Here is a 27,050-nt window from a genome sequence, read left to right as displayed (position 1 = left end):
TCTCAGTCCCTGCGACATCCTCTGGAGAAAATCAGAAGTATGGATCCATCTAATAGATGGGAAAACTGAGGTTCAGAGAGGCTGCTGAGGTGCCCGGGGCACATAACTTACACATTCCAATTGGCAGCAGCTGATTGGCCCCCACCCGGTGGCTCCGGTTGGTGAGGGGCACACTGCAGGGTGGAGGGCGTCGATCAGCCTTGGGTGATTCAACACTACCGGCTCCAGGGCTGTGGTTAAACAGCCCGGGAGAGACAGGCGCTGACCAGACGCCAAGAGCACTATCCGCACAGACCGTGAGAAGCACTCGGGGGGAGAGGCTACCTGGAGCTTGTAAGAAATGTTCCGAGAAGACAATTTGTAATCAGAAAAACCCCAGGGTCTGCGAAGCCCGTTTCCTCATCTTTCCTGGAGAAATTGAGCTGACTTTAAATTACCCAACAAATTAGTTCATTTTAATGTCAGACCGCATCGAGGGGGGAAGGGGTTCCGAGGTGAAAGAAAAATAAGTGTAATTGCTTCTTTTTTCGAGATCACAATATTACTTTGTTCATTATGAAATAATGAAGCATTATTTAATCCCATTATGAAATAAATGAGATTGAGTAAATAGCACATCTGCATTCATGCAGTGATAGAAAGTCAGGAAATGTTTATCCCACTGACATTTAAAAATAGCAGCTCAATTTTTCTTGGTAATGAAATTGTAGGTGTTGTCATTACAAAAATATATTTTATAAGAAATACAAATATGGCATTGTTAAATTAACTGTTAGGGAGCCTCTCCGACGGAACTCTCTCCTGGGTGCTTGGGTGTTTGAAACGTAGATCCACTTCTTTGAAATGAAGCTGGCCTGTGGGCCGTGATCGAAATCAAACAAAATCGTCAGTGAAAGGCAAAAGAAGGGGGGAAAGTCAATACGAGAGAAGGTGAAGTCCACGAAACCCTATTTCAGTATGTACACCTGCCCTCTTGTGGCATTCATCTGTATGGTCCCTCAGCGTGCACTTTTAAGACTATTGGAAATGGGGTGCCCCAACCAGCAACCTAGGACAGAGCCCTGTCCCTGGATAGTTCAAATTCTTTCCAACAAGTGCTTACTAGACACCACCTCCGGGGGGTTAGAGCCCTCAAGGTTCACACACATCTGGTGACGGCAATGTTGGAGCCCAATCCATTTCCCTGTTCTGTTCCAGCTGCCAGGACTGCCTCGCGAGTGACCCCCCCCCAATATGTAATGATACAGAACAAGCATTCTGTGAGCCAGGAATTCAGACAGGGGCTGATCTGTCCAGGGCCTCGTGGGGAATAATAAAGGCCATGGCGTGGAAACATCTGAAGGCTCATTCACTGTCTGGGTGGGGAGGCCAGCTGGAGGCTGGGGAGCTTCTTCTGCATGTGGCTCTTCACGAGGGCCACTTGGGCTTCTTCAGAGTGTGGTGGCTGTGTTCCAAAGGTGAGTGTCCCCAGGGGAGAGGATGCCAGGCACGAGCTCTGTCCATTTCTATGACCCAGCCTCAGAAGTCAGATATGGTTGCTTCCACCGTATTCTATGGATCACAGGGGCCAGCCCCGACTCGGCATGCAAGGGAACTTACCAGGGTGTAAATACAGGAGGCATAGATCACTGGGGTTCCATCTTGAAGACTGACTGCATACATTAAAAAAAAATTTTTTTTTTTTACATTTATTTATTTTTAAGAGACAGAGAGAGACAGAGAGCGAGTGGGGGAGGGGGAGAGAGAGAGAGGGAGACACAGAATCTGAAGCAGGTTCAAGGCTCTGAGCTGTGAGCACAGAGCCCAACGCGGGGCTCGAACTCACCAACTGTGAGATCATGACCTGAGCTGAAGTCGGATGCTCAACCGACTGAGGCACCTAGGCGCACCACTGCATACATTTTAATAATGAACTATGCTGTGTTTTATTTTTCAGTAAGGTATGACTACCTTCACTTTCTGCCCTGGGCCCTAGCATGCTGTCTGACCAGCACGTGGCACTGAAGTCTCTCTCCTTCCTGCTTGAGTGTCTCTGGGAGAACGATTAAGGGAGATGTCCCATATAGAGTGAATCATCCAAGGGAAGAGGAGATCTTCCGGGATCTAGTTCTGGAAGGAAAAAGGGAGGGCAGAGGAGGGAGGCCGGCACAGATGGGTAGGAGGTGGTCAGGCTGGCGGGGCGGGGGAGGAATGGGGACTTCTCTCTTCTGAGAGGTCTCCCTCTCAGACCCCCACTCTCCACTCCCCACCTCCACCTGCAATTTAAGAGATTCCATCAAGGACTTCTGGGAGAAATAAGAATGACTAATAAACATTAAAGAAAAAAAAATCTCAATTTCACTAGTAACCCTGGAAACAGACATTGAAGCCATAATCAGATACCCTGAAGGAAGGGTGGGGTCAGAATGCTTTCTCAACGAGTGGAACCTCATTTAATCTGAAAATTGACTGCTGCCTATAATTATCTGGATGTAACTCAAGTCTTAATTCAGATTTTCCATTTTTAAACATATAAGTGTTTCTGGTCCTGAAAAAAAATAGCCTCATATTCAGGAATACCACACACTGGTATTGGATCACCACTACCCACAAGCCATCTCAGGGGACAACAGTATAGCCAGAAGCTGTCATGGTGTGGCCGTCAACTGTAGGACCGAGAACTCACCGCTGATCTGGAACATTCTTCATTGTGGTCAGAAAGGAGATGACCAATGGCAGGGCTGGAGGGTGTGAGGATCCTGAGAATATGGGGCTGGAGCTGAGACCTTAACAGCAGGTGAACAGCCTCCGCTGGGTGTTTGGGAGAGCACTGTAGGCAGAGGGAACAGCATGAGCCAAGGGCCAGTATGTCAACCGGAGCCATATGCCTGGGAAATGATAGGTACCAGTGTCCTGGTTGGTGGCATGTGGACGTTGGCATCGGATAGTTAAGGGCCATGGCAGGGAGGCTGAACTCAACCCATTGGGGTGAGTCTTCAGTGTTTTTGAGAGAAAGCACCAGCATTTGGGTAAATTTTAGAAGAAGCCCTCTGTGTATGGTGGCCATGAAGAAGCAAGACGGTATGCCAAAAGCCAACAGCAGGAAGCTGAGAGGCAGTGGTGGCTGGGGCAGTGGTGGGGGGAATGGAGAGAAGTATTGGAGAGACCTTTCTAAAGCAGGTTGGCAGAATGCAGAGGTGAGAGACAGGGAGGCGCTGGGGTGGACACCCAGCCTTCGGCCTTTGGTGACTGGATGGATGGCGATGCCTTTATGTAGAATATGAGGAAGGGGAAGAGTCCGTCTGGCAGAGACCTTGAGCTCACAGTTGGACTTGCTGAGTGTACATGCTCAGACCACCACCGGGGCGCAAGTCCAAGTCTGGCTCTGCCTCGGGGCACGTATCTGGTCAATCATTGCTCCTCCCCGCTGCCACGGGCATTCCAAGAAAGATTTGACTCTTCTTCGTATCGTGTCTCTGATGCCTGGTGGGCGGCCTTGGATTAAATGGCCACCTACATAAGCGATTGGCCAACAAAACGCATGCAAGAAAGAGGAGAGGAAGGAGAAGGAAAAGGGGAAAGGTCGGGGGGGCACTCTGAGGACCCCCATTTGAGAAATGGTTGAGAAAAGGCAGGGTAAGAGAGCGACCCCTGCTGATGTAGCATCGCCAGCTCTTCCCGTGTTGGCAGACACAGCAGCCACCCAGCCATGAAGCCGTCAGACACGGTCCTGGGATGGAAAGCTCGTGGTGACTGGCTCAGCCTGACGGTGCGGGCTGGAACGGGCCAGAACTGGTTCTGTCCATTTTCGTGCATGATCTGCTCTATAGACAGTTCATGTGAATAACCCAGCTAGTCTCTCCCCATTTTCTGACTAGACTTGGACTCACACACCCAGTTCACTGTCTCATCTTTCCGTATCGTATTTACAGAGGGGAAGTTTCCCTAAATATCATTAATTACCTTAAGGAATTCAATAAGTGGCTGGGGCACCTGGGTGGTTCAGTCAGTTAAACATCCAACTCTTGAGTTTGGCTCAGGCCGTGATCTCACAGGTCATGAGATCGAGCCCCGTGTTGGGCTCAGTTCTGACAGCACAGAGCCTGCTTGTGCCCTCTCTCTCTATCCGTGCCCTCTCAAAATAAATAAAGAAACATTAAAAAAAAAAAGAGAATTCAATAAGAAGAAAGACCTAAGGAAGGATTCCTTTTTATTAATAGTGGAAACTTCGGTTATCAGTTCAGGAGTCCAAAGCTCTCCTGATGAAAGCTAAGAAACAGAGTCCCGGGATACTTGAATGAGTTTCTCAGTTTTCAGCTGGTTTGCTTAACATCAGAGGCCTCACGTAATGATCTTGTTCTGAGTGATAGCACCTGTTAAATGATTAACACATGATTTTGTGACTCACTTTAAATTTTTTGTTGCTGTAAAACTAACACTGCAGCAGAAAATTTAGAAAACAGGGAGAGCAATCTCCCGGAATCCTGCCCCCATCACTAAGGGCTGATAATGATTCTGATTCTACGGTTCCAGTCCTCAGCCTGAAGCAGAGAGCTTTTTAGCTGTAAACACGGTGCACTTTGTATCCTGCTTTTTTTCACTTAACGTTATCTGATTCTTCTTTATGAGCAATGAAATCTGATGCGAGGTGGCTGGTCACACGGTTTCTTGAGAGACATTGTTGGAAGGATTGGCGAGTATTTTCTAAGCCCCATCGACTTCGGGGAATCAGGAAATTAAACTTTTTATGTATTGGTCTTTGACTTTCCCATAAATGGACACAGTTTTTCCAGGTTTGACTGGATGACTGAAGCAGACACCAGCTGAACAAAGGCAGGCCGGTGAGCAATTAGGCATTAGGTGGAGGTCAGGCGCTGCTTTATGGGGCCATTAGTAGTCACTCAGCTGCCTTGAGGGTTCGAGTCGGCTCCTGGGACGTTAGTTACCATTAGTTTCTTTGATTTCCAAAAACTGGGGTTTTTTTGGGGGGGTACAAATGTTTAAAAACGAAAAACTGGCTTTTGTACAGTCTCTTAAGGGAAAGGATAAAGAATGTTTGTTATATATGTGCTTTTTTTTTTAAATATTTTTATTTATTTCTAGGAGAGAGAGAGACAGCGTGAGCAGGGGAGGGTCAGAGAGAGAGGGAGACACAGACTCTGAAATAGGCTCCAGGCTCTGAGCTGGCAGTCAGCACAGAGCCTGACGCGGGGCTCAAACCCACGAACCACGAGATCATGACCTAAGCGAAAGTCGGACGCTTAACTGATTAAGCCACCCAAGTGCCCCTATATATGTGCTTTTTTGAAAAACATTTTCCGGGGCACCTGGGTGGCTCAGTCGGTTAAACGTCTGACTTCGGCTCGGGTCACGATCTCACTGCTGGTGGGTTCAAGCTCCGCATCAGGCTCTGTGCTTCCAGCTCTGAGCCTGGAGCTTGCTTTGGATTCTGTGTCTCCCTCTCTCTCTGCCCGCCCCCCACTTGCATACTATCTCTCTCCATCCACCCTGCAGAGCCCGTGGAAGCCGGCTCCTCACTTTCCTATCCAGCAGAGGAGGGGGTGTGCACACCCCCCACCCCACGCCGCTGCACAGGGAGGCTGTGATCTTATTCCATGTTCCTCGGCCAGCCCGCGGGGTTGTGAGTCTTGACCAGTGCTCTGGAGCAAAACTGGGTTTTGCTGTGGGCACTTTTCCTTGTGAAATGCATCTCTGCATATATTTAGCTCAGAGCAAAAGTTGTTATCACAGCGATTAAATAAATAACTAAAGGGAATTTGTCTTCAGAGGGGGGAAACTGAAGCGTTCTTTTCCATGAATGTGGCCTCAGTAAAATACTTTTCTCTTTAGAGAGCCATCTATCCTCACCCACCCCAGCTTTGTAAAGCAAAGTGATCATTGCCATTTCTAGAATGAAAAAAGGCCACTTTGTTAAAAATCATTAGTTTCGGGGCACCTAGGAGGCTCAGTTGGTCAAGCGCTGGACTTCGGCTCAGGTCATGATCTCACGCTTTACGGGTTCGAGCCCAGCGTCGGGCTCTGTGCTGACAGCTCAGAGCCTGGGGCCTGCTTCAGATTCTGCGTCTCCCTCTCCCTCTGCCCTTCCCCCGCTTGTACTCTGTCTCTGTCTCTCAAAAATGAGCCGAGCACTGCAAGCACCCAGCCATCGATGGGAACACAGACCTCATCCCCTCTGCGGAATAAACCCACAGTCCCTCCCCATTACCCCACTCTTAATTTTACCTATCATTAGGCTTTCAGTGAGTAAATAAATGAAACCCAAATAACTACTTATATCCATAAGTAATCAAAATGTATTTAGTGCTGTAGCAAATAGTTTGTTTTTCTAATTTTCCTTTAATTAGCAGGGAAAGAATTAAAATCAATTTCTCATCCAGCGGATAAAGAATTAGGCTCTGCTTCTGCCCTTACACAGACCCAAATTTTCATGTGCGCAAGAAACACAAATTCATAATTGTTCTTTTATATCTTATGTACCCAATATTAAACACATTCCTATGACATTTATCTTATCTCCCTGATCACAGCTTAATAAAATTATAATTATGACCTTTCAAAGTATTATTGCCTGATCCACACTTAATCGGCATTCTTAGCTAGAAACCTCAACTCTTACAGGGGGGTGGCTGCATTTCCTCGGCTGACAGGGACACTGGACTGCACTCAGAGGGAGGGCGAGTCTGTCCCCGCTCAGCCCTGTGCCCCAATGCCCAAGGCAGAGGCTCAAAAAGCAAGTCGTTGAGGGATGAGTAAACCCATGTGGTGTTTGGGCGTGTTTACATTTATTCAATTGGTGCCCGTGAGAATGTGGCTCACGAGGCCCAAAGGGAAGGGGGCAGAGGCCTATTAGGAAGAAGCTAGAAATCAGGCCAGGTTGTGTTGGCAAACATACCTGCTTTGATCAGAGCTGTGCTGATCGGCTAACGACACTGAGCTCTCCAGTGACTGTGGGTGCGCAGGGCCAAATCCTTCCTTTTAAAGATTCTGAATGTGACAGATGTCAGGCATTGGTTAGGTTAGACGTTGGTGCCTGTTCTCAGGGGAACAGTCCGATTTCTTCCATGGGATATTGTTGAGGCTTGTCCTTCCTCCTTGGGGACTCCCACGGCGTGTGTGGAAGGATTGCACACGCCACTCACGGCTGACAATGGTCCTGGACACTCACACCAAGGTTATAAACAGCAGGAGAATATTTAAGACAGTTTCAATCTTTCTCCTTCAGGCCTAAGGTATAGCGATGTGTTCTTGGGCACGGAAGGCCAGATGCTCGTGCTGTCGCTTATGATCCTGTGAACAACTCTATGACCCTGGGTCATGAGCATACCTGGTCCTTCTGCTGGGAGCCAGCGTTGTCCACTATAAGTGATGTGACCAGACCAGCGCCCGGGTGATGCCGAAGTAACGCTTCTTGGATCCGACTTTCTGAAGCTGGCTTCCGTTTGGGCCGAGGGAAAGAAGGGAAGAAAACGTGATGTGTGCTTTTATGTCGGTGTTGCCCAATTTGGAAACCTGCAGATCTGTCCGATTTCGACTGGGGGAGAGAATACAGCCTTTGAAGTTATTTTGGTTCATTCTGTACAGAAATCACACACTACACCTAACAAATCCGACAATTTCATAGAGCCGTAGTCAAGCGTGTGAGTTACGATTTTATTCATTCCATTTATTCAGTGAGTCAGACTCTGACAGGGAGTTGATTTGTTGTTTAATATTTGGGGGGGATTATTTTGGTATATTCACAACGTGTTTACTTAAATACTGTGTGTTAAATGAGATGTTTTCATTTGTTTTGATAGGTACTTATAAAGGCAATGTACAGCATTTCACACTTACACAGCGCTCTCCGAGTCCTCCGCGCAGCACGGGGACTCAAGAATGACTACCCTGAATGTCCGGGAGTGCCAGCCTCACTTCACCCAGAGAAAAGCAGGACTTGAGCCATGCTGTCCAGCCACCAAACCCAGAGCCGAGCTAAACGGGCTCTACCCAAATCTTGGATTCCCAATATCTCACTCTGACCAAAGATTGTGGGCAGCAGCAAAGGGCCCAGAGGAGGAAATGGATTCTTCTTGCTTGTTTTATGGTTCTTAGGGTGTTACCATAACAGCATGGATTCTTCCCTGAACTCAGCAGAACATATGGGAAACCTATACTTAGCCTGTCATTTCAAGCCCTCCCTCCCGCACACACAGCTCCCCGCCCCCCCCACCCCCCCCAGGACTCCTCAATATGGTACCAGTTCTGTAGATTAAAAACAAAAAAATGTTATTGGGTGAAGTGTCCTTCAGTCTTGACCCACGGGACAGCAGCGATGTGTCCTGAACTTTGATCAGAGCTGCAGTTGATGGCTGAAATGCCGAGTGGACATTGTTCCGGGAGTGACTAGCCCATCAGCCGCCGCAGGAACAGCAAGCCACCGCATCTGAACCTGGTGCGCAGCCACCAGAACGGCGATGGCTTTGGCCAAAGTCAGCGACAAAATGTGCAAAACAAAGAGACGGCACAAGGCAGTCTTTAAAAATAGTCCTAAGTGTCAAAACAGACCAAATGAGAATGTGCTTCTCTGCCTAAAAATAGACAGTGTTTAAGAGCTGGCTTCATATAAGAAATCGTCTTCTCTGCTCTTTTAACTCTCTCATCTTTAAGGGTCTGAGATCTGATTTTTATAAATGAGAAAGCCAGTTGTTAGGCACATGCTTACAACATGCACATCTGAAACTCCCTGGTATGACTCTAGGATGGATACCTGGCAGTGTGACTCGGAAAGAGCATTACTAAGCCATCAGCTGTTCTTTTCGCGTCTAAGTCATTTCTAGGATGGCACAAGTCCAAGTCTCATTCGTTAAGACAGCAGAAATCTATAAACACCTGCATGTAATTGATTAGTAAGTTGGGGTTTCTTTACCTGGCTGTTTATTCCTCTGTTCAAAACAACGCACTAAAACAAAGAACCAACAATGGCAAGCCATTGACATTGTGCCAAGTTATTAGAGAGTTTTATTTCTGTAAAGTGGGCTTTGTATTTGGGGCGTCCACCTGAGGCCCTGAGGGCTCCCCTTCCATTAAAGCGCTTTGTCCTTTGTTCTTGGTTCACCGGATTGAGAACGAAAGGTGAGGTCGTTGGACAGTGGTATTTACATTTTATGTAGGAAACAAGTGAGAAAAGACTGGGTGTTTAAGGGCAAGTTATCTAATTTGTGTTTTTGTCGATGGTAAACATACCCCCCTATTCTTTAATCCCAAAGGGCAGAGGCTGATCTTCCCCTATCACCATGTCCCTCCTTTACCCAATTGCAGATTTGGTTCTGCAAATGTTTTTGGCGAGTTTGTGAATTTCATCCCTAGTACATTGAATTTGGGGTAACTCTTGTTGGAGATTGTTGGCATTTGGGTAGAGATAGGTGAGGTGAGGCAGGAGGGAGGCAAGTGAGGGTTTGTGAGGGCACCAGGGAGTAGGGGGTGGGGGGAGAGGAAATGGGAGGAAATTCACCCCACATCCGGCTCCTGGTCAACAGCATGGAGCCTGCTTGGGGTTTTCTGTCTCCCTCTCTCTCTATCTCTGCTCTTCCCCCAGCCCCTCAAAATAAATAAGTGCTTAAAATACACACACACACACACAATTTTGTAGGAATCTATAGTTCTTTCAAAATAAATTTTTTAGGGGGTAATTACACATCCTTTTCAAACACGTAGAACAGTTACAAAAATGGACCACGTTAAGCCACAACACTTTTAACCTTTACAGATCTTAATTACTGACCAGAATGCAAAAATTAATCAGTTAATAAAATATAGACAATGAAAAATAACAAAAGAATAAATGAAAAAAACATAGTTTTTTTTTTTAAGTTTTTATTTATTTATTTTGAGAGAGAAAGCATGCTTGTATGTACGCAAGCAGGGGAGGGGCAGAGAAAAAGAGAATCCCAAGCAGGCTCAGAGCCTGACTTGGGCCTTGAGCTCAGGAACTGTGAGATCATGATCTGAGCCAAAATCAAGAGTCGAACGCTTAAGCAACAGAGCCATCCAGGTGCCCCACAGAAAATATACTTCTTAATAATTCTTGGATTAAAAAAGAAAATCACAATCTACTTTGAAATGGATAACTTTTCTGCTTTGTCGAAGATTAATTGACTGTATAGTTGTGGGTTCATTTCTGGGTTTTCTATTCTGTTCCATTGATCTATGTGTCTGAGAGGCAAACCAAGAAACAGACTCTTAACTATAGAGAACAAAGCGGTGGTTATGGGGGGGGAGGTGAATAGGGGGGATGGTGGGAACAGAGGATGGAGACTAAGGAGAGCACTTGCTGTGATGAGCACAGGGATGTACGGAAGTGCTGAATCGCTGCATTGTATACCTGAAACTAATATGACACTCTATGTTAACTAACTGGAGTTTAAGTAAAAACTTTTTTTTAAAGAGGGGGGAAAAGGTTAAAGAAATGATAAAAATAAAATGACCAATCAGTACATGAGCATGATGTGTCTACAAAGTGGCATTTGAAAGATCGCCTTGCTTATATTTACAAGAAAACAGGAAAGGCTGCAAATAATCGAGTTATGCTTTCACCTTGAGAAGCTAGGAAAAATAAAAATAAGCCCAAGAACAGAATACATAAACATGAAAGCATAAATTAGTGAGATCAAAAGCAAACAAGAGTAACAAAAATGTAGATTTGGTAAATAGAGCAAAGATGTGTGAATAACATTTAACATGTCAAAAGACAGGACATAACTTTAAAGCATGAAAGAGAATAACTGTATTAAATACCCCAAATTCAAAACTCCATATAAAACAGATGATTTCCTCTATAAATAATACTAAACCAAAATTAAATGGGGACCTCTGCCTGGCTTTGCCAGAGGGGTATGCAACTCTTGATATTGGGGTCATGAGTTCGAGTCCCATATTGAGTGTAGAGATTACTAAAAAAAATAAATAAATAAACTTGTAAAAAAGTGACCAAAATTAGAGAAAAAGAAAAAAAAAGAAATAGAAGATACAGACTAATCTCCATAAAATACATTGAAAAGATGTTCAAAGATCCAAGTAAAAACTGTACCACTTCAGGAGGTTTAGTGGCAAATTCTAAAGATATTAGCAATTTATACAAGCAGTGTCAGGGCATCGTAAAAATAGATTTTAAAATCTTTTTAAATTGGCATATCGAATCCTCTATTGATCAAAAGAATAATACCTCTGGGGCGCCTGGGTGGCTCAGTCGGTTAAGCGTCCGACTTTCGCTTAGGTCATGATCTCGCGGTTCGAGGGTTTGAGCCCCGCATCGGGCTCTGTGCTGACTGCCAGCTCAGAGCCCGGAGCCTGTTTCAGAGTCTGTGACTCCCTCTCTCTCTGACCCTGCCCTGCTCATGCTGTCTCTCTCTCTCTCTCTCCTAGAAATAAATAAAATATTAAAAAAATTTAAAAAAAAAGAATAATACCTCATATCATAAACAACTACAGTTTGTCTCTAGGAATGCTAGAATGGATTAGAGAATCCATGAGTATACTTACTACATTCACAAATTAATAGAAAAAATTTATATGATCATCTCAATAGGTGCCAAAACATCATTTGCTAAAATGTCACCCCATATATTAACAATGAGAACTATAACAAACTTGGGGCACTTGGGTGGCTCAGTTGGTTAAGCATCCAACTCTTAATTTCAGTTCAGGTCATGATCTCATTCATGGTCATGAGATCGAGCCCCGCATTGGGCTCCGCACTGACCCTGCTTGGGATTCTCTCTCCCTCCTCTCTATCTCAAAATGAATGAATAAATGAATGGACATTAAAAAAACTACAACAAGCTCTTAGAATTGTTTCATAGTCTCAAAGGAGGTCCTGAGCAAGGCACCTGGCATCCAGAAGCCATTGAAGAGGAGATTCATACATTCTATGACATGAAAATACATGCAGAACTAAAAACATAGTGCCTGCCACACCTGTACAAGGTGTTAACGATGGGGGAAACCTTGGTCGGGGAGGAAGTGGGGAAAGTGGGTGTATGGGAACTGCACACTTCCCATTCAATTTTCTTGTAAGCCTAAAGTCTATTAATTAAAAATATATACACTAACAAAGAGGGAATAACTAACAAACTAGATAAAACACTTGCAACACATTTGATATAAAAGCCTCGATATCTTAATATTTCAAGAAACCAGGGGTGCCTGGGTGGCTCAGGCAGTTAAGTGTCCTGGTTTGTGAGTTCAAGCCCTGCACTGGGCTGGCAGTGTGGAGCCTGCTTGGGATTCTCTCTCTCCTTCTCTCTCTGCCCCTCCACTGCTCACTCACTCCCTCTCTCTCTTTCAAAATAAATAAATAAAGTTAAAAAAAATCATACAAATAATTGAAGAATAAGAACCAACAGAAAAATGAGTGAAAGATACAGAAAAATGTTCACAGCAAAAGAAACAAAAATGGCTTTTCAATAGCTACACACACACAATGAAAGAGACTCAAATTAAAATATGATACCGTTTTATAGCTAACAAATGAGTAAATATTTAAAAACTTGATACTTCAAGGTTGTGGGAAAACAGAGGTGCCCATATCTTGTATCTTGTTAGTGAAGTTGTAAGCTGGAGCATAGCTCCTTTTGGGAAATTTGATCTTAAAATTTTTTAAGTGTAATGTAAACTTGGGGCGCCTGGGTGGCTCAGTCGGTTGGGCGTCCAATTTCAACTCAGGTCATGATCTCACAGTCTGCTAGTTCGAGCCCCGTGTCAGGCTCTGTGCTGACAGTTTGGAGCCTTGAGCCTGCTTTGGATTCTGTGTCTCCCTCTTGCTCTTTCTCTCTACCCCTCCCCCACTCATGCTCTCTCTCTGTGTCTCAAAAATGAATAAACACTTAAAAAATTAAATGTGGGGTGCCTGGGTGGCTCAGTCGGTTTTGCGTCCTATTTCTTCTCATGTCATGATCTCACTGTTTGTTTGTTTGAGCCCTGCGTCGGGCTCTGTGCTGACAGCTAGCTCAGAGCCTAGAGCCTGCTTCAGATTCTGTATCTCTCTCTCTGCCCCTCCCCTGCTCATGCTGTCTCTCTCTCTCAGAAATAAATTTTTAAAAAACATTAAAAAATTTTTTAAATAATAAAATTTTAAAAATTAAGTGTTAATGTAAACCAAAATTTAAAATCCACATATTCTTTGGTTGAACAAGTTTATTTTTATGAGTTTTGCCATGGTAGATGCTCATAGATGGATGCAAATATTTATCTATAAAGCTGTTTATAGGAGGAAAAGACAGAACAATTACATATATGCCCATCAAAAGACTCCAGGACCATGGCACACCCATGTAGTGAAATACTGGGCAACCATGTTTTTTTTTCTTAAATAGTTTATTGTCAAATTGGTTTCCATATAACACCTAGTGCTCATCCCAACAAGTGCCCTCCTCCATGCTCATCACCCCCCTTCCCTTCTCCCCCACCCTCATCAGTCATCAGTTTGTTCTCGGTATTCAAGAGTCTCTCATGGTTTGCCTCCCTCCCTCTCCCCCCCTATTTTCCCCCTTCTACTCCCCCACGGTCCTCCGTTAAGTTCCTCCTAATCCTCCCATACGTGCAAACATGTATATGGTAGCTGTCCTCTGCCTGACTTGAGATCGAGCCCGGCATCGGGCTCTGCACAGGCAGCTCAGAGCCTGCTCCTCCCCGACTCGCTATCTCTCGCTCTCTCTCTCTCAAATAAAAGAACATTTAAAAAAGAGAAAAAAAACAATATCTAAAAGAGAATTTGATGGGGGAGAGACAAATGCAGGTACCATTGCTAGGAGTTTAATTGGTCCAGTCTCTAAGGTAATTTGGGAGTACTTATTAAAACCTAATGCCAGCACTGACAGGGGAACTCTGCAGATATTACCCCAGAGATGCATAAACTCATGCACCCCAAAAGGTTGTTCAGAATGTTCACATAGCACCAGACCTGACAGCAAAAAAGTAAAAGCAATTCAAATGCTCGTCAATAAGGCAATTTCTAAAAGCACAGTACACTCATATTGGGGATAATACAGTGCAGGAGTTTTAAAAGCAAATCAGTCCATTCATACTGACATACCAAGAACTCCCAAGATGCGTTGTTAAATATCAAAAGAAAGTTATAGAGCATCATGCGCTGTATAACAGTTTATGTTCAAAATGTGTATGTAGTTATACATTGTAAGTGCAGAGAATAAAAACAAATGATTAACTTACTTCCAGGGACAGGACAAGGATTGGAGATGGGATGAAATCAAGGGGGACTTCTGCTTCCTCTGTGTTGTTTAAACTTTCAAAAGAGAAATGTAATCGTATATTAATTACATAATTTTTAAAACTTCACCCCAAGTGAATGCGGCCATTTTAAAGTTCATTTAAAAACATTTTTGTTTAAGGGGCGCCTGGGTGGCTTAGTTGGTTAAGCGTCTGACTTTCGCTTAGGTCATGATCTCGCGGTTCGTGGGTTCAAGCCCCGCATCTGGCTCTGTGCCAACTGCCAGCTCAGAGCCTGGAACTTGTTTCAGTCTGTGACTCCCTCTCTCTCTGACCCTCCCCGGCTCACACTGTCTCTCTCTCGTAGAAATAAATAAAACATTTAAGAAAAATTTTTTTTGTTTAATATACTTTCATTTAAAATGTGTATATCTTGGGGCGCCTGGGTGGCTTAGTTGGTGAAGCGTCCGACTTTCGCTTAGGTCATGATCTCACGGTTCGTGGGTTCGGGCCCCACGTCGGGCTCTGTGCTGACTGCCAGCTCAGAGCCTGGAGCCTGTTTCAGAGTCTGTGACTCCCTCTCTCTCTGACCCTCCCCTGCTCACGCTGTCTCTCTCTCTCTCTCTCTCTCTCTCTCTCCTAGAAATAAATAAAACATTAAAAAAAATAAAAAAATAAAAAATAAAATGTGTATATCTTCACAGATCTTTATTTTATACTTACTTGAGTGTTTTTCAACCTTATTAAAAAACAGAAATATTTTAAAGGTGGGGAGTGATAACATAATGTGTAGCTTTTCTAGTTTCTCAATCTAAGGACTTTAATCTCCGTTTATTGCTGCAAGAGTACGTCACCTCAGCATAAGGCTTGTACAGTCTCTAACCTCCAACTTAAATCCTATTTCAACTAGTGGTGCTGGGCCAGTGCAACACCAATTTACAAAACCCATCAACAATCTTCTGCAAGGATTAGGGCTCCCGTGAAGAATGAACCGTTTGTCAATAGTGAAACTTACCTTTGGATTTTTTTTCAAAAACTCTGTATAGCTTCTCTGAGGAATAAATTTAAAAGAGTTCCATATCTCATTATAATGTCTTGGGAAGCGTCTGAAAATTGGGACCACCACGATTTCTTGACAGACGTAAGATATTTGGTTATTTGAAAAGCCATCAAGACAAGTCGGGACATAGTCACATGCCCACAGGTTGAAATTTCTTGACACCTGTTGCCTTTTCTCTGGGGAGATCTTCTTACGTCCCAGGCCCTGGAGAAAAATTATAAGATTAGGAGAAAAATATTTAAGGTCTTTAACAAAACCAGCTACATGAAGTCCTATGTCTGGATGCACAATATGGCAACCGCTTCATGAGGTATCCTTTACCGGCCTATAAACCAGCACTCAAAGCATGCTGGTGGTGTTTCATGATCATTCTTGTAACTTCCCACTCCCACCAAGGGGTCAGGTCTTCTAGAGATATAGAGGGCAGAACCAGAGAGAGACTACGGCTGAAAATAGCCTATTAGGCAGCCTAGACTCCCAGGCACCCTGGGCAGGTTCTCTGCACCCAGGGTGGCACCTCCATGAGTCGGCCTCTGGGGTAGATGGTTCTCCCTCCAAGAAAGGCTGAATTCTCTCCCACACAGGAAGCAATACCTGTGGGGCTCTACCCACAGGATTCCTCATCAACTCTCAGGACCTCACATGTGAACCTGAGAATTACTCTGTATTCAGAATTGTGCTTTTGATCCGATCCATAAGTAGGAGAAAACACCATGCTTAGACAAAAGACTAGAAGGAAATAGACATAACGATTATCCAGATTTTACATTATAGATCATTGTAGATCCATGATGGAGCGACATCGATAAATAAACGGGAAGTTGAAAAACTCGCAAGTCAAGGATCCTCTGTAGCAAAGTGAGTGTGTTGTTTCATAAGGTCCAGTAGCACTCAGAGTGACAGCAGGTGGCACACTTAAATTAGGGTAACTTGAAGAGAGTTTGGTAAAGGGCCTATTTGTGGAGAATCTCACAGGAACAGTGTAGAGGTTCTAGGTCCAAGGGTTGAGGAGGAATGTAGTCCCCATCGATGGGTCCCTGGCGCTAGGGCAGAGAGAACAGGAGACACTGGTTCTAGAGACAGGAAGGGAAGACACTGCCCAAGCACCTTTCTAACATCATCCCTACAGATAGTCCAGGAAAAAAATAATGAAATAAAAGAAAAGGAAGAGACGAATGAATTGGGGAAAGATATACAAGGAAAGCAACAAGGAAAGCTTGTAATTAAGTCTAAATACTTGCTGGGAATAACAACGGGAGCCCTAGTCCTTCCAGAAGATTGTTGATGACTCAGTTAAGCATCCGACTCTTGATCTCGGCTCAGGCCATGATCTCACGGTTGGTGAGTTCAAGCCCCATGTCAGACTCTGCACTGGCAGCACCGAGCCTACTTGAGATTCTCTCTCCCCACCCCTCTCTCCGGCCCTTCCCTGCTCTCTCTCTAAAAAATAAAAAAATTTTTAAAAAAATGAAAAATGAAAGAAAAGTTGAAAGTCTAAATACTTGCTGATAACTATGAAATATATTGAAACTTCAGGTAAGAATTTCTTCTTCCACAAAAAGGAAGAAATGGAGGAGAGAGGAGGTGGGGAAGGAGAGAAACAAATCTGGAACTGAAGTTTGCAGGATTTCAACTTGACAGCTTTGAACCCCAAGAGGTACCACTGAACACTATCCATGAAAATAGCACCTCCATGAGTTGGGACAGCACACGCTGGCCACCAAAGTGAGGAAGGTCAGTACGCTGAAGAACTTGCCATATCCTTGGGGGCTAGGGGGTGGAGGGTAACTATAGGTATTACATTTTATAGTCATAGGGTAATATAATATCAATGTAAATCTTAAATATTTATACTTAAGGGCAACCACGGGTAGACAATAGAAATCAGCATGAGCAAATAAATTCAATCTTGCTAAGTAAGGAGAGGGGGAAATAAGAAGAAACAAGGTGCAAACATGGTAAATAGGAAACATACAATGAAGCAAATAAAACCCAAAACAGAAATGATCATAACAATGTGAATGGATGGAATCCTTATACAAAGAAAAATGACTCTTATATTTTTTTAAAAAATGGTCTATGCTATTTATAACTTAAAAAAATACAAAATGACTAAAAAGTATAAAAACAAAGAAATAAACCATAATATAAGTAACAAATGTTAGTCATAGAAAAGTAATACTGACAAAGCTAAATTGCAATTTAGAATTCATGGCTAAAAACACGAAAGTATGTAAAGAGAGATACCTCATACTGATAAATAATAAAAGCCACCAAGAAAAGAAAATATTCATGAGTTTTTATGCAGAAAAATATACTAAACTATATAAAATAGAAAGAATTAGGTAAGGCTAAAAGAATTTAGGAACTCAAGAATAATCTTAGAAGGAAAAATTTACACATCAAGGCAAAAATTAAGAAAATGTCATGAAGGAATTGAATAACATAATTAACAGTCTTTAATAAAATAAAGAACTTTGAAACTAACTTTGTTAACACCCCTGAAACACTTGTTAAAATTAATCGTGTACAAGATAATAAAGATAAACTCTATAATTCAAAATTCATATCTATAAAACTTACATAACCTATAGAACTAGATATTGGCAATAAAAGATGATCTGAGAAAATTCTAACTGTGTAGAAAATTCAAAACATTCTTCTAAATTATTTTTAGAATCAAAAATTACATCATAGACTATTTGGGAGCAAATAATAACAAAACTCTAGTTTAAAAAATGTTTAGATGTAGCCAAAGCAATAATCTAAGGAATATTCATAGTTTTAGTACTTTTACTAACAGAGACAGTTGCAAGTATGTGAATGAAACATGCAACCAAAAAAGATATAAAAGATCAACAAAATATGATTATTTTAGGAGATGTTATACCAATAAATTTGAAAACAAATAAATATATTTTAGGCACATCTACTCAAGAAGAAATAGAAAGTTTAGGAGTGCCTGGCTGGCTCAGTTTGTGGAGTGGGTGACTCTTGACATCAGGGTTATGAATTCAAGCCCCACATTGGGTGTAGAGATTACTTTAAAATAAAATCTTAATAAGGCACCTGGGTGGCTCAGTCACTTGATCACTTGGCTCTGGATTTTGGCTCAGGTCATGATCTCACAGTCATTAGAGGTTGTGAGATTGAATCAGAGATTCTCTCCCTCTCCCCTGCCACTCCCCTACTCACATGCTCTCTAAATATATAAATAAACCCTTAAAACTTTTTTAAAAAGAAAAATAGAAAGTTTGATTCTATAGGTTAATAATGGAGAAATTAAAAAAGTAAAACAGCACAAAAAAAAATTCAAAACAAAAACTCTAATAAAGTTTCAAACTCAAATAATTTTATGGGCAAGTTCTACCTAAATCTCATTAAGCTGAAATTCCACACTTTATATAAACCATTCCAGAATGTAGAGAAAGTTGGAAAGCTTCCAGTGTTTTCTATGAGACTAACATAGCTCTGATAAAATACGTGTGGTACAACCCTGTTTATATCATTAACAAGATATACACTTATATGTGTATATTTGCATGTGAATTGCAAAAAAAAAAATCACATTTTGACCCCCAAACCCTTATCTGGGAGTCATCAAGGTAGGATTGTGACGATGGAAAGTAAGAGTGTAAATTTTTAAGAAAATGTATTTAATTCTGTGTTCTTTGAAAGTTGTAAAGGACATATGTTACTTTGATAATTTAAAAAACGATGTTAAACATTCCATTTAGAGAAGCTTGCAGAGTGGATATTCTCATTCTGTGCTCAACACTCTGCCTGGGAAAACCAGATTTTTTTTAGGTTAAACTACTTCAATTTAGCTTCAAGATGGTAGCCTGGAGGAAAGAGTAACTTCGGGCAAGCTTTTTAGTATCACTGCTCTTGGGTTCCTCATCTCTAAATTGGGGATGATGAGAATAATTAGCCAGCAGTGTTGTCGTGAGGATTAAATGAGACAGTAGGAGATGCTAGTACTTGGCAAATGCTTTACAAATGATGGGTATTAGTAACATCATCATTGTCATTGTCGTCATCATCATCATCATCATCATGGACTTTCAGATTTGGTAAGGATTCTCAGAGATCACCTGATCCAACCCTCTACCCCAGATACATTAACTTTCCCCTGCCTAGTTTGACAGCCCCTGGCCACATGAGCACTGCCAGTGTGGGTCTCCCAAACTGAGAGGTACCACAGGTAAAATACAAACTGGATTTTATTTTATTTTTTATTTTCTATTTTTTTAATGCTTATTTATTTTTGAGAAACAGAGGGACAGAGCATGAGCAGGGGAGGGGCAGAGAGAGAGGAAGACACAGAATCCGAAGCAGGCTCCAGGCTCCGAGCTGTCAGCACAGAGCCCGATGCTAGGCTCAAACTCACAAACCACGAGATCATGACCTGAGCCAAAGTCGGCCGCTTAACCGACTGAGCCACCCAGGCGCCCCATGAATTGGATTTTAAAGACTTAGTTGGGGGAATGTAAAATATCTCATTAGTAATGTGTCTATTGATTACACTTTGAATTGATAATTCGGGGAATTATTGGATTAAATAAAATACATTATTAAAATGAATTTCACCTCTTTTTACTTCATGTGGGGACTAGAAAATTTCAAATCGCACATGCAGCTCATGATATGTATTTCCACGGCACAGCGCTGTGTTAACCACCACAAGTGCAATCGGACTGCTTTCTCCACTGAGGGTAACTCACCACCTTTGGGCAAGAGACAACTCCACCCACTGGGAAGCCCTTTGTACTTTGTAAGCTCACCTCCCTCTGACCTGTCCTTGTGGGGCTTGGTTCTGTCCACATAGGAAACCCCTCTTTCCCACGAAAGCTCGTGCCTCAAAGAATGAGGCAGTTCATACTTTGAGAAGGACGAAGTACACAGAAACATAGGCAGAAGGCTGGTGCAGACTTTGAAAGCTGCGTGGAACTTTGAGCGCCACTTCCATTTTTTAAACCTGCTATGAGATGTGGATTTTGACCTTGTTCCAATTTGGGGGAAAGTCCTCCAGCATCACGTGCCTCCCAGAGGCGCTCCCAGTTTTACTAGTAATTTGGAGGGCAATACTCACAGAGTCAAGGTAGCATCCAGAGCTCTGAAAGCTGTAGCGATTGTCGTGTACAGAGAAGGGGAAGTTGTTGTCCACTGCTTGCTGGAAGAGATTGGGGAAGAGTTGAAAAGACACATGTCAGAACCCCAATGTGCTTTCAGGGCCCTCGGACACAATTAAACCCATCACGGGAGAGGAGCTAATGGCACAGGACAGTGAGGTCGTAGGTGCGTGTCAACTCAAGGCTTTAAATCTCAACCTTGTGGGTGTCTGGGGACTCAGTCGGTTAAGTGTCTGACTTCGGCTCGGGTCATGATCTCATGGTTCGTGGGTTCGAGCCCCGCATCGGGCCCTGTGCTGACAGCTGGCTCAGAGCCTGGAGCCTGTTTCAGAATCTGTGTCTCCCTCTCTCTCTGACCCTCCCCTGCTCACTCTGTCTCTCTCAGAAATAAATAAAACATTTAAAAAAATTAAAAAAAAAAACTCAACCTTGGTGACCTTGTGGAAAATCATAGAAATTCTCTTTCAAAACACCTTCTTTGGAGGCACAGAAGGAAAAGTGTATAGGTTCGTGGAATTAAAAGCTGGAAAGGGACTTTTGAGGCCATCAAGACCAAACTTCTTCATCTGACCCATAAGGATCCTGGCCCAGGTTGGCAGCATCCATGAGCTAAGGGTGAAGTCTACCCTCGCTTCTCCCCGAGGCCACTTCGTGCCCCTGAAGTTGCTCGTGAACGGGCCAGGGAGGCAGAACGTGCATGTTAATGATCTGTGCGCTGTAACCAAAGGTGATGTTTTCCTGTTCACAGATGAGCTTAACTGGATTGTCTGGACTAGCAGGTGGTTCCTTCTGGGGAGTGTTTGAGGTGTCACAGTGACCAGAACAGGAGCTGGGATGCTACCAGCATGTAAGGACCCGAAGATGACAAAAGAGTAGTTCTTTCCAAGGACAAATTGACCGGCCAGAAATGCCAGTGGTGCAGCCCCGTTGGAGATCCATGGGGACGTGTGGCCCGGGGCCAGCGCTCTGGACTCACCTTCTCTCGAACCTTGTAGATGGGTGGTAGCTTCCCCTCCACTTGCCGAGACAAACGTGGACTGTGGGGTTCTTTTAACATCGCACTGGTGATGGATTCTGGTGTCTTTTGCGTGAGTCCAATCTGAGGGAACTAGAAAACCAGCACACTCCCTGATTAAAACCAGATGCATCTGAACCTCAGAGCCAAGCATCGGGGCTTCCTCTGTAACGTGATTAAAATGCAATTTGGGTGCTTCTGGTGTGCGCTGGAAATGGCATAATTTTCATAATTTGCAAGTATTCTTTCCAAGACCAAAAAAATATTGTCATGGCCCAAGGCCATCACTGCCGGCTGTTTCAAGTTACGGGGGCCGCGCCTGCCGTGTGGAGCCTGGAAATGTTCCTGTGGCCTGGCGAGGAGGGCGTGGCTTTGTGCTCAGAGAAGATAGAAGTGTGTTGAGCTCTTCCTTCCCGTCAGGGAGCTCCCCGTACCGGGGCTAAGGATCTAGCCCAAGTTCATGGGATGAGCCAGCCTCCTGCAGGTAGGGGGTGGAGGAAAACACAGCTGACTCTCCACTGAGAAGGCAGGATGGTAGAGGGTAGAAGGAAAAACTAGGGGATAGGATACAAAGCAAAATATTAATAATAATAATCGATTATCTGGGGAGGCTGTTGGCATCTCCCTATGGACAGGAGGAAAGGAAACAGGACCGGGCAGAGGAAAGAGTTCCCAAGAAAGGCTTTGATCCACCCCACGGAGAACTCTGGGCATGTGCTGGCCTCTCAGAATCATCCTGAGTTAGGGAGAGGCGACTGGGTCTTTCTGTACGCTCATTGATCAGTCACCAGGTATGGGTTGATCTAGGAAGAGGGGGTAATTTTGAGGAGGCGGCTCTCTTCAGCCAGGGGATATCCCTAGGGTTAGGGCACCGAGGCCGTCGGACAAAGAGAGGAAGCATCATGTGGTGGTTGGGTCACAGACTGTGGATTCAAAGTTCCTGAATCCAATCCTGGCTCTCCCTCCTATGGGGACAGCCTTATGCAAGAGACTTCGCTTTTCTAAAGCTCCACTTTCTTTGTCTGGAAAATTGGGATAACGATACTTATTTGACAGCGTGGATGTGACGAAAAGAGAATGTGCCTGCCCCGGAGAGCACTCCATACCTGTTAGCAGGGTGTAGTTTTGCTCATAGCTGTCCCCTCCTTGGATCCCCAAACCCACCGCCACGCCTCAGGCCAGGCCTCCTTCCTTTCTCCTGGATCACAAGGGACCTGGCCAGCATGGCTCTCCTCCCCCATTCCTTCTCACGTCACAGCGGAACTGGACACCCACGTGGCTCCTAGTCACTGCCTGCATGAGTGTGTTCAGTACATTACTGTTTGTGTAAAAAGGTGGGAGGCTATGTCCTGCATGTTGGATACTCGGTGGGCTGTTCTCCGCAGTAGCGAGAAGCAATGGGCTGGGTGACACCCAGCCGCTGAGTGGCCTTTTGAACACAGTGCTGAGTTGGGCGGGGGAGGGGGGAGGGAGGTGCAATAGAAGCCAAATGAGATCCATGAGCCAACACCATTTATGTGAATAAATAATCCGTGCACACGAGACAACAGCGCCTAACTTACAGGACTCATCCGAATCAAAGAACTCTCAGGAAATACTTTTGAATGAAGGCATGTGGAATGAGGAGAGATGGGGGTCAGAGCAGCACCCAGCCAGCGCCCAGGCAGCCAGGGCTCAGGACCCAGCCAGCAGCCACACCAAGGCTCGGGGGGGGGGCGTGAGGGAGGAGGGATGGAGAAGGGAACCAGGAAGCATGACTTTCCTTCCCCTCTTATGTTCCACTGTTTACACAGTTCTTAACTAAGTGCACCCATTACATTCTCCTTTCTTTCACAGCAACAACAAAAAACTGTATTTGTTTCTGATTACAGTTGTAATCCGTACTCACGGTTTTAAAAAACGTGAACATAAAAACTTAAGGAAATCAAATTCCCCTGAACTCACTGGTGACCCTCTTTTGGGCGCATCCCGGTATACGCACGTACAGCCATGGATGTGTCTATGTGTATAAGTTTGCACACCTAGGATCACATTATACATGTGGTTTCTAAACGTCATGAACGCCTACTTATTGGGCAGTAACTTTGGGTTCCTTTCTCCTTCCCCTCGCCTCACCCCACAGCACCATAGCCACGGCTGCCTGCTCAGACACAGACACGGCCACCTGCAGAGGGGGCCTTCCATCGCTTTACAAACCCTGGACCTTGAGGTACATCCTGTTCTGCTCTTTGCCTTCCACTTAACAAGATACCCTAGACATCTCCCGGACTCAACCTATAGGTTTCTACCTCATTCTGCTATCTTTTTTAATGTTTTAAAACAATTATTTTTCCAAAGTACATATAAATAATACAAAGGGCCTCCAGACTCGTGACCTTTTCTTTTCGCCCTTCCTCGGGTCTGGCTGTGATAACATTCCTGTCCAGGCAGCTATGGAAAATCGGGGGTAGGGGGTGGGAGTTTTTCTACCATCAGGAACCATCCCTCTCACCAGCTAAGTGACAACTGACTTGAGTTCATTTGTATTCCGGAAGTCTATGGACTAAATCACTGGGGGGGAAAAGGCTCTAGCATTTTAATTTCACTCTTTTAAAATATATATTGAATGGCGATAACATGATAGTTGTGACATAAACCCTTCTGTTAGATATTGTAACCATGAAATAGAGCTTTTTAACTAGTTGGTGGTGAGATTCGTGCTGCATTCAATCACACAGCGACTGCAATATTAAACAGGAAGGTGAAAGCGTATGGAAAAAGCCTCTCCTACCCGGCAACAGCCAGATTGCAACCAGCAAGGTCAACTGCAAAATGACTGTCACCTCTAATGTGGCAGTTACTGTCCTCCCAAATGGGCAGCTGCTGAGTCAAAGCCAACAGTTTCTTTAATTTTCCCAACTCATCTGCAAGTCACTTTGGGAAACTTCGTGATCAGCACTATTCTTTTTATGCTCTTGGGTGCCGGCAGCGGAAGGGACCCACACCACGTGCTCAAGTCAGACTTTGGAAAGTGACGCCTCTTCACCTGAAATCGGGCTCTGGGAAGTTGTGGGATCGCAAGACTTGCTTTCTCGCATATAACAGAACCGTGACTTTGAGGTGGTGATATGACTGCTTAGAAAATACCTCCCCAAACTCCCGTGCAATGAAATCAGCCATGTGACCCAAAGAGATGAAAACAGAGGTCTGCAGGGTGGCGCCCCGGGGATAGCTCTGTTCTCCCCCCACAAAAGGACAGACTTAGCAGACAGGTGCCTGCTATCATTTTGTTCCTTGACCATCCCCCCTCATTTACCCGCCTGAGTCGAACAGCCACACACCAAGGATGACAGAACAGAGGACCGAAAAGAACAGATGACCCCCCACGAGCATCTGTACCAGCCCTGAGCTGCCATCTTCTGGATTTATTGTTGCTCAAAAAACACAAACCCTTATTGGGTTAAGACACTGTAGTCAGCTTTGTATGATACGCAGTCAAACACAGTCCTCACTGGTACCGTAGATGATAGAAAGAGGGGAAGCTAGTCTGAGAAACGTGTATTTTTCTCTTCAACACTGATTGGTGTTATGTAGTTCACACTATTTCCCATTTTACTTTGGCTGCCAGGAATCTCTGTGTCAAATCTGATGATATTATATAAATAGCTGTCATGTAGGCCATATGGCCTGTGTTATGTATTTTCCCAGTCTCAGCCTCTTATTCTAAAATATATTCAAACTGTATCTAAAGCTTTATTTTTTTATACTTTCCTATTTTATTTTGAATATTTTCCATATATTACGGTAAATCTTTGAGGAATGAAGCAGGGTATATAAAGAAGAAAAAATATATGTATATTATTTTATATTATAATATTATGTATATTAATATATAATAGTTAACAAGTAATGAATGGTTACTCTGTTTCCATGCATCATACTAACCACTCTGAATTGTGTCATCAATCCACACAATGACCCTCTAACCTTGGTGTATACTATGATCCCATGTAACAGACAAAGAAACTGATTTAGAAGGACTACGCTGCTTAGCCAAGCTCACACCCAAGTGGGTAAGTCAGTTTTTTAAAGTCTTCAGACTGAAACGTTCCAAGGCATTTTCCATTTTTCTTTTTCCTTTTAAACAAACAAAAAGTGTTAACTTTTCTATGTATTACTGCCCTGATGCACCAGTAAATAAAAAAAACTAAGATTCCCGCCCCTACGGAGTCTGTATTCTAGAAGGGAAGAGAAACAGCATGCGTGATGTAGTAGATTATATAGCATTTTACAAGATAGATGTTATGGAAGAAGGAAAAAGCACGCAGCAGTGACTGCCTAAGGGACGCTCGCAAGTGTGCTGAGTGTTTTATATACAAGATTTCTTGCATTTAATCCTTGCGAGAATGCTCTGAGAGTCCCATTTCACAGGTGAAGGAACTGAGGCTAGGTGAGGTGATTCCTCAAGAGGGATGCCGCAAGAAGTAGCAGAAGCGGGATCTAGACCCACTTCTGTGAGCTTGACCACACCCACGTGACCTGAGAAAGGCCAGAGAGCCGCCATCTTTCTTACCCATCTTCCGTCCTTGTCTAAAGGTGGGTTGAAGCGTCTCCCTTTGACCATTTTCTGCAGGAAGCGGAAGGTGGCTGAGGCTGGCTCCCTCACCTCCCCATTGCCTTGTAAACTCTCTGCATCCGGGAGACTCCCTCCTTCCTTGTTCCTGACCTTCAGCCTCTACCAGAAGGGGAGGCCCAGGGGTACCCACTGTTGCCATAGAATTCTAACTCCCCTGTCACAATGGGGGAGGGCTGCGGGTCTTCTAAGCCCTCTGAGGGTTCCTGCACAGGCTCCCTGCAGCTGCCCCAACCAGGCCCCCGCTCAGGAAGCCCCATTGTTGGGTCACACAAGTGAGGACAAGACAGCCTTGAGATAAAGGCAAAATCTGTACCCTCTAAATCCTTGAACTGATGATTTTGAGTTGAATGCCCCCCTGGTAACCATCTATTCTGCCGCCGGCCTCCCCCCATGTCTCAGCTCAGACCCACCATATGCTCGCCTTACCGCACACCCCCGAGGCCACGAGGAGGCAACAATCATGACCTGCCAGGTGCTGTGCTGAACTGAATACTTTTTCGTGTTTTTATCTTATTCTCCACGACAACCTTTGGCACTTACAGATGAGGAAGACGAGGGTCACGCAGAGAATGGACCAGGCGCTGGGTCACGGGACAGCTCCAGAGCTCACGAGCCTTCCAGAGGGCCATCTGCCCGCCTCCCAACAAGTTGCAAAGGCTGCTCCTGAAAGCTGGACTTTCTCTCCAAGCCTGGACATGCAAGTCTGCTTCTCTCCTACTCAGCAGTGTGATTTCTGCTTCCTTCTCTCTTTCTTTCTCCCTTTCTTTCCTTCTTTCTTTCTTCCCTTCCTTCCTTCCTTCCTTTCCTCCTTTCCTTCTCTCTTTCCCTTTCTCTTCCTTCCCTCTTTTCTTTCTGTCTTTCCTACCTTCCTTCCTTCCTTCCTTCCTTCCTTCCTTCCTTCCTTCCTTCCTTCCTTTCTGTCTCCCTTTCTTTCTTTCTCTTTTTTTTTTTAATGCTCTGTCTTGCCAATTCTCTTGGCTATTCCATGAAATCATAAGAGGAAACATCTGTAGGAGACTGTCCAAC

At 44.2% G+C, this 27,050-nt stretch overlaps 1 protein-coding gene across 11 annotated transcripts in view; it reads right to left on the bottom strand.

Moving 5' to 3' along the window:
- The window catches only part of TEX36 (testis expressed 36), a 31,242-nt gene extending 5,010 nt beyond the window's left edge, over window positions 1-26,232 (bottom strand). For 2 of the 11 annotated variants that reach the window (XR_005529440.1, XR_005529438.1), the window contains exons 1-6: window positions 25,962-26,231; window positions 21,371-21,502; window positions 20,355-20,435; window positions 15,218-15,466; window positions 14,206-14,278; window positions 6,893-7,531 (exon numbers count right to left, since the gene is read on the bottom strand). Coding sequence is in view for 3 of the 11 variants with exons in the window: in XM_039237895.1 (XP_039093826.1) it covers window positions 14,243-14,278; window positions 15,218-15,466; window positions 20,355-20,435; window positions 21,371-21,502; window positions 25,962-26,012 (549 nt within the window). In the remaining 8 variants the exon portion in view is untranslated. Of the gene's footprint in view, window positions 1-809; window positions 855-1,599; window positions 1,653-1,921; window positions 2,110-2,665; window positions 2,810-4,172; window positions 4,353-4,891; window positions 4,910-6,765; window positions 7,532-14,121; window positions 14,279-15,217; window positions 15,467-20,354; window positions 20,436-21,370; window positions 21,503-25,961 lie in introns of those variants that run through there. The other 9 variants (XR_005529441.1, XR_005529442.1, XR_005529439.1 and 6 more) reach the window with 9 other exon arrangements.
- Between the last annotated feature and the right edge of the window lie 818 nt (window positions 26,233-27,050).

The sequence above is a fragment of the Hyaena hyaena genome, unplaced genomic scaffold, assembly GCF_003009895.1.
Source record: "Hyaena hyaena isolate Hyena2069 unplaced genomic scaffold, ASM300989v1 scaffold_129, whole genome shotgun sequence".
Taxonomy (NCBI): domain Eukaryota; kingdom Metazoa; phylum Chordata; class Mammalia; order Carnivora; family Hyaenidae; genus Hyaena; species Hyaena hyaena.
The sequence above is the reverse complement of the archived record's forward strand: the minus strand, read 5'-3'. Positions and strand labels throughout refer to the sequence as shown.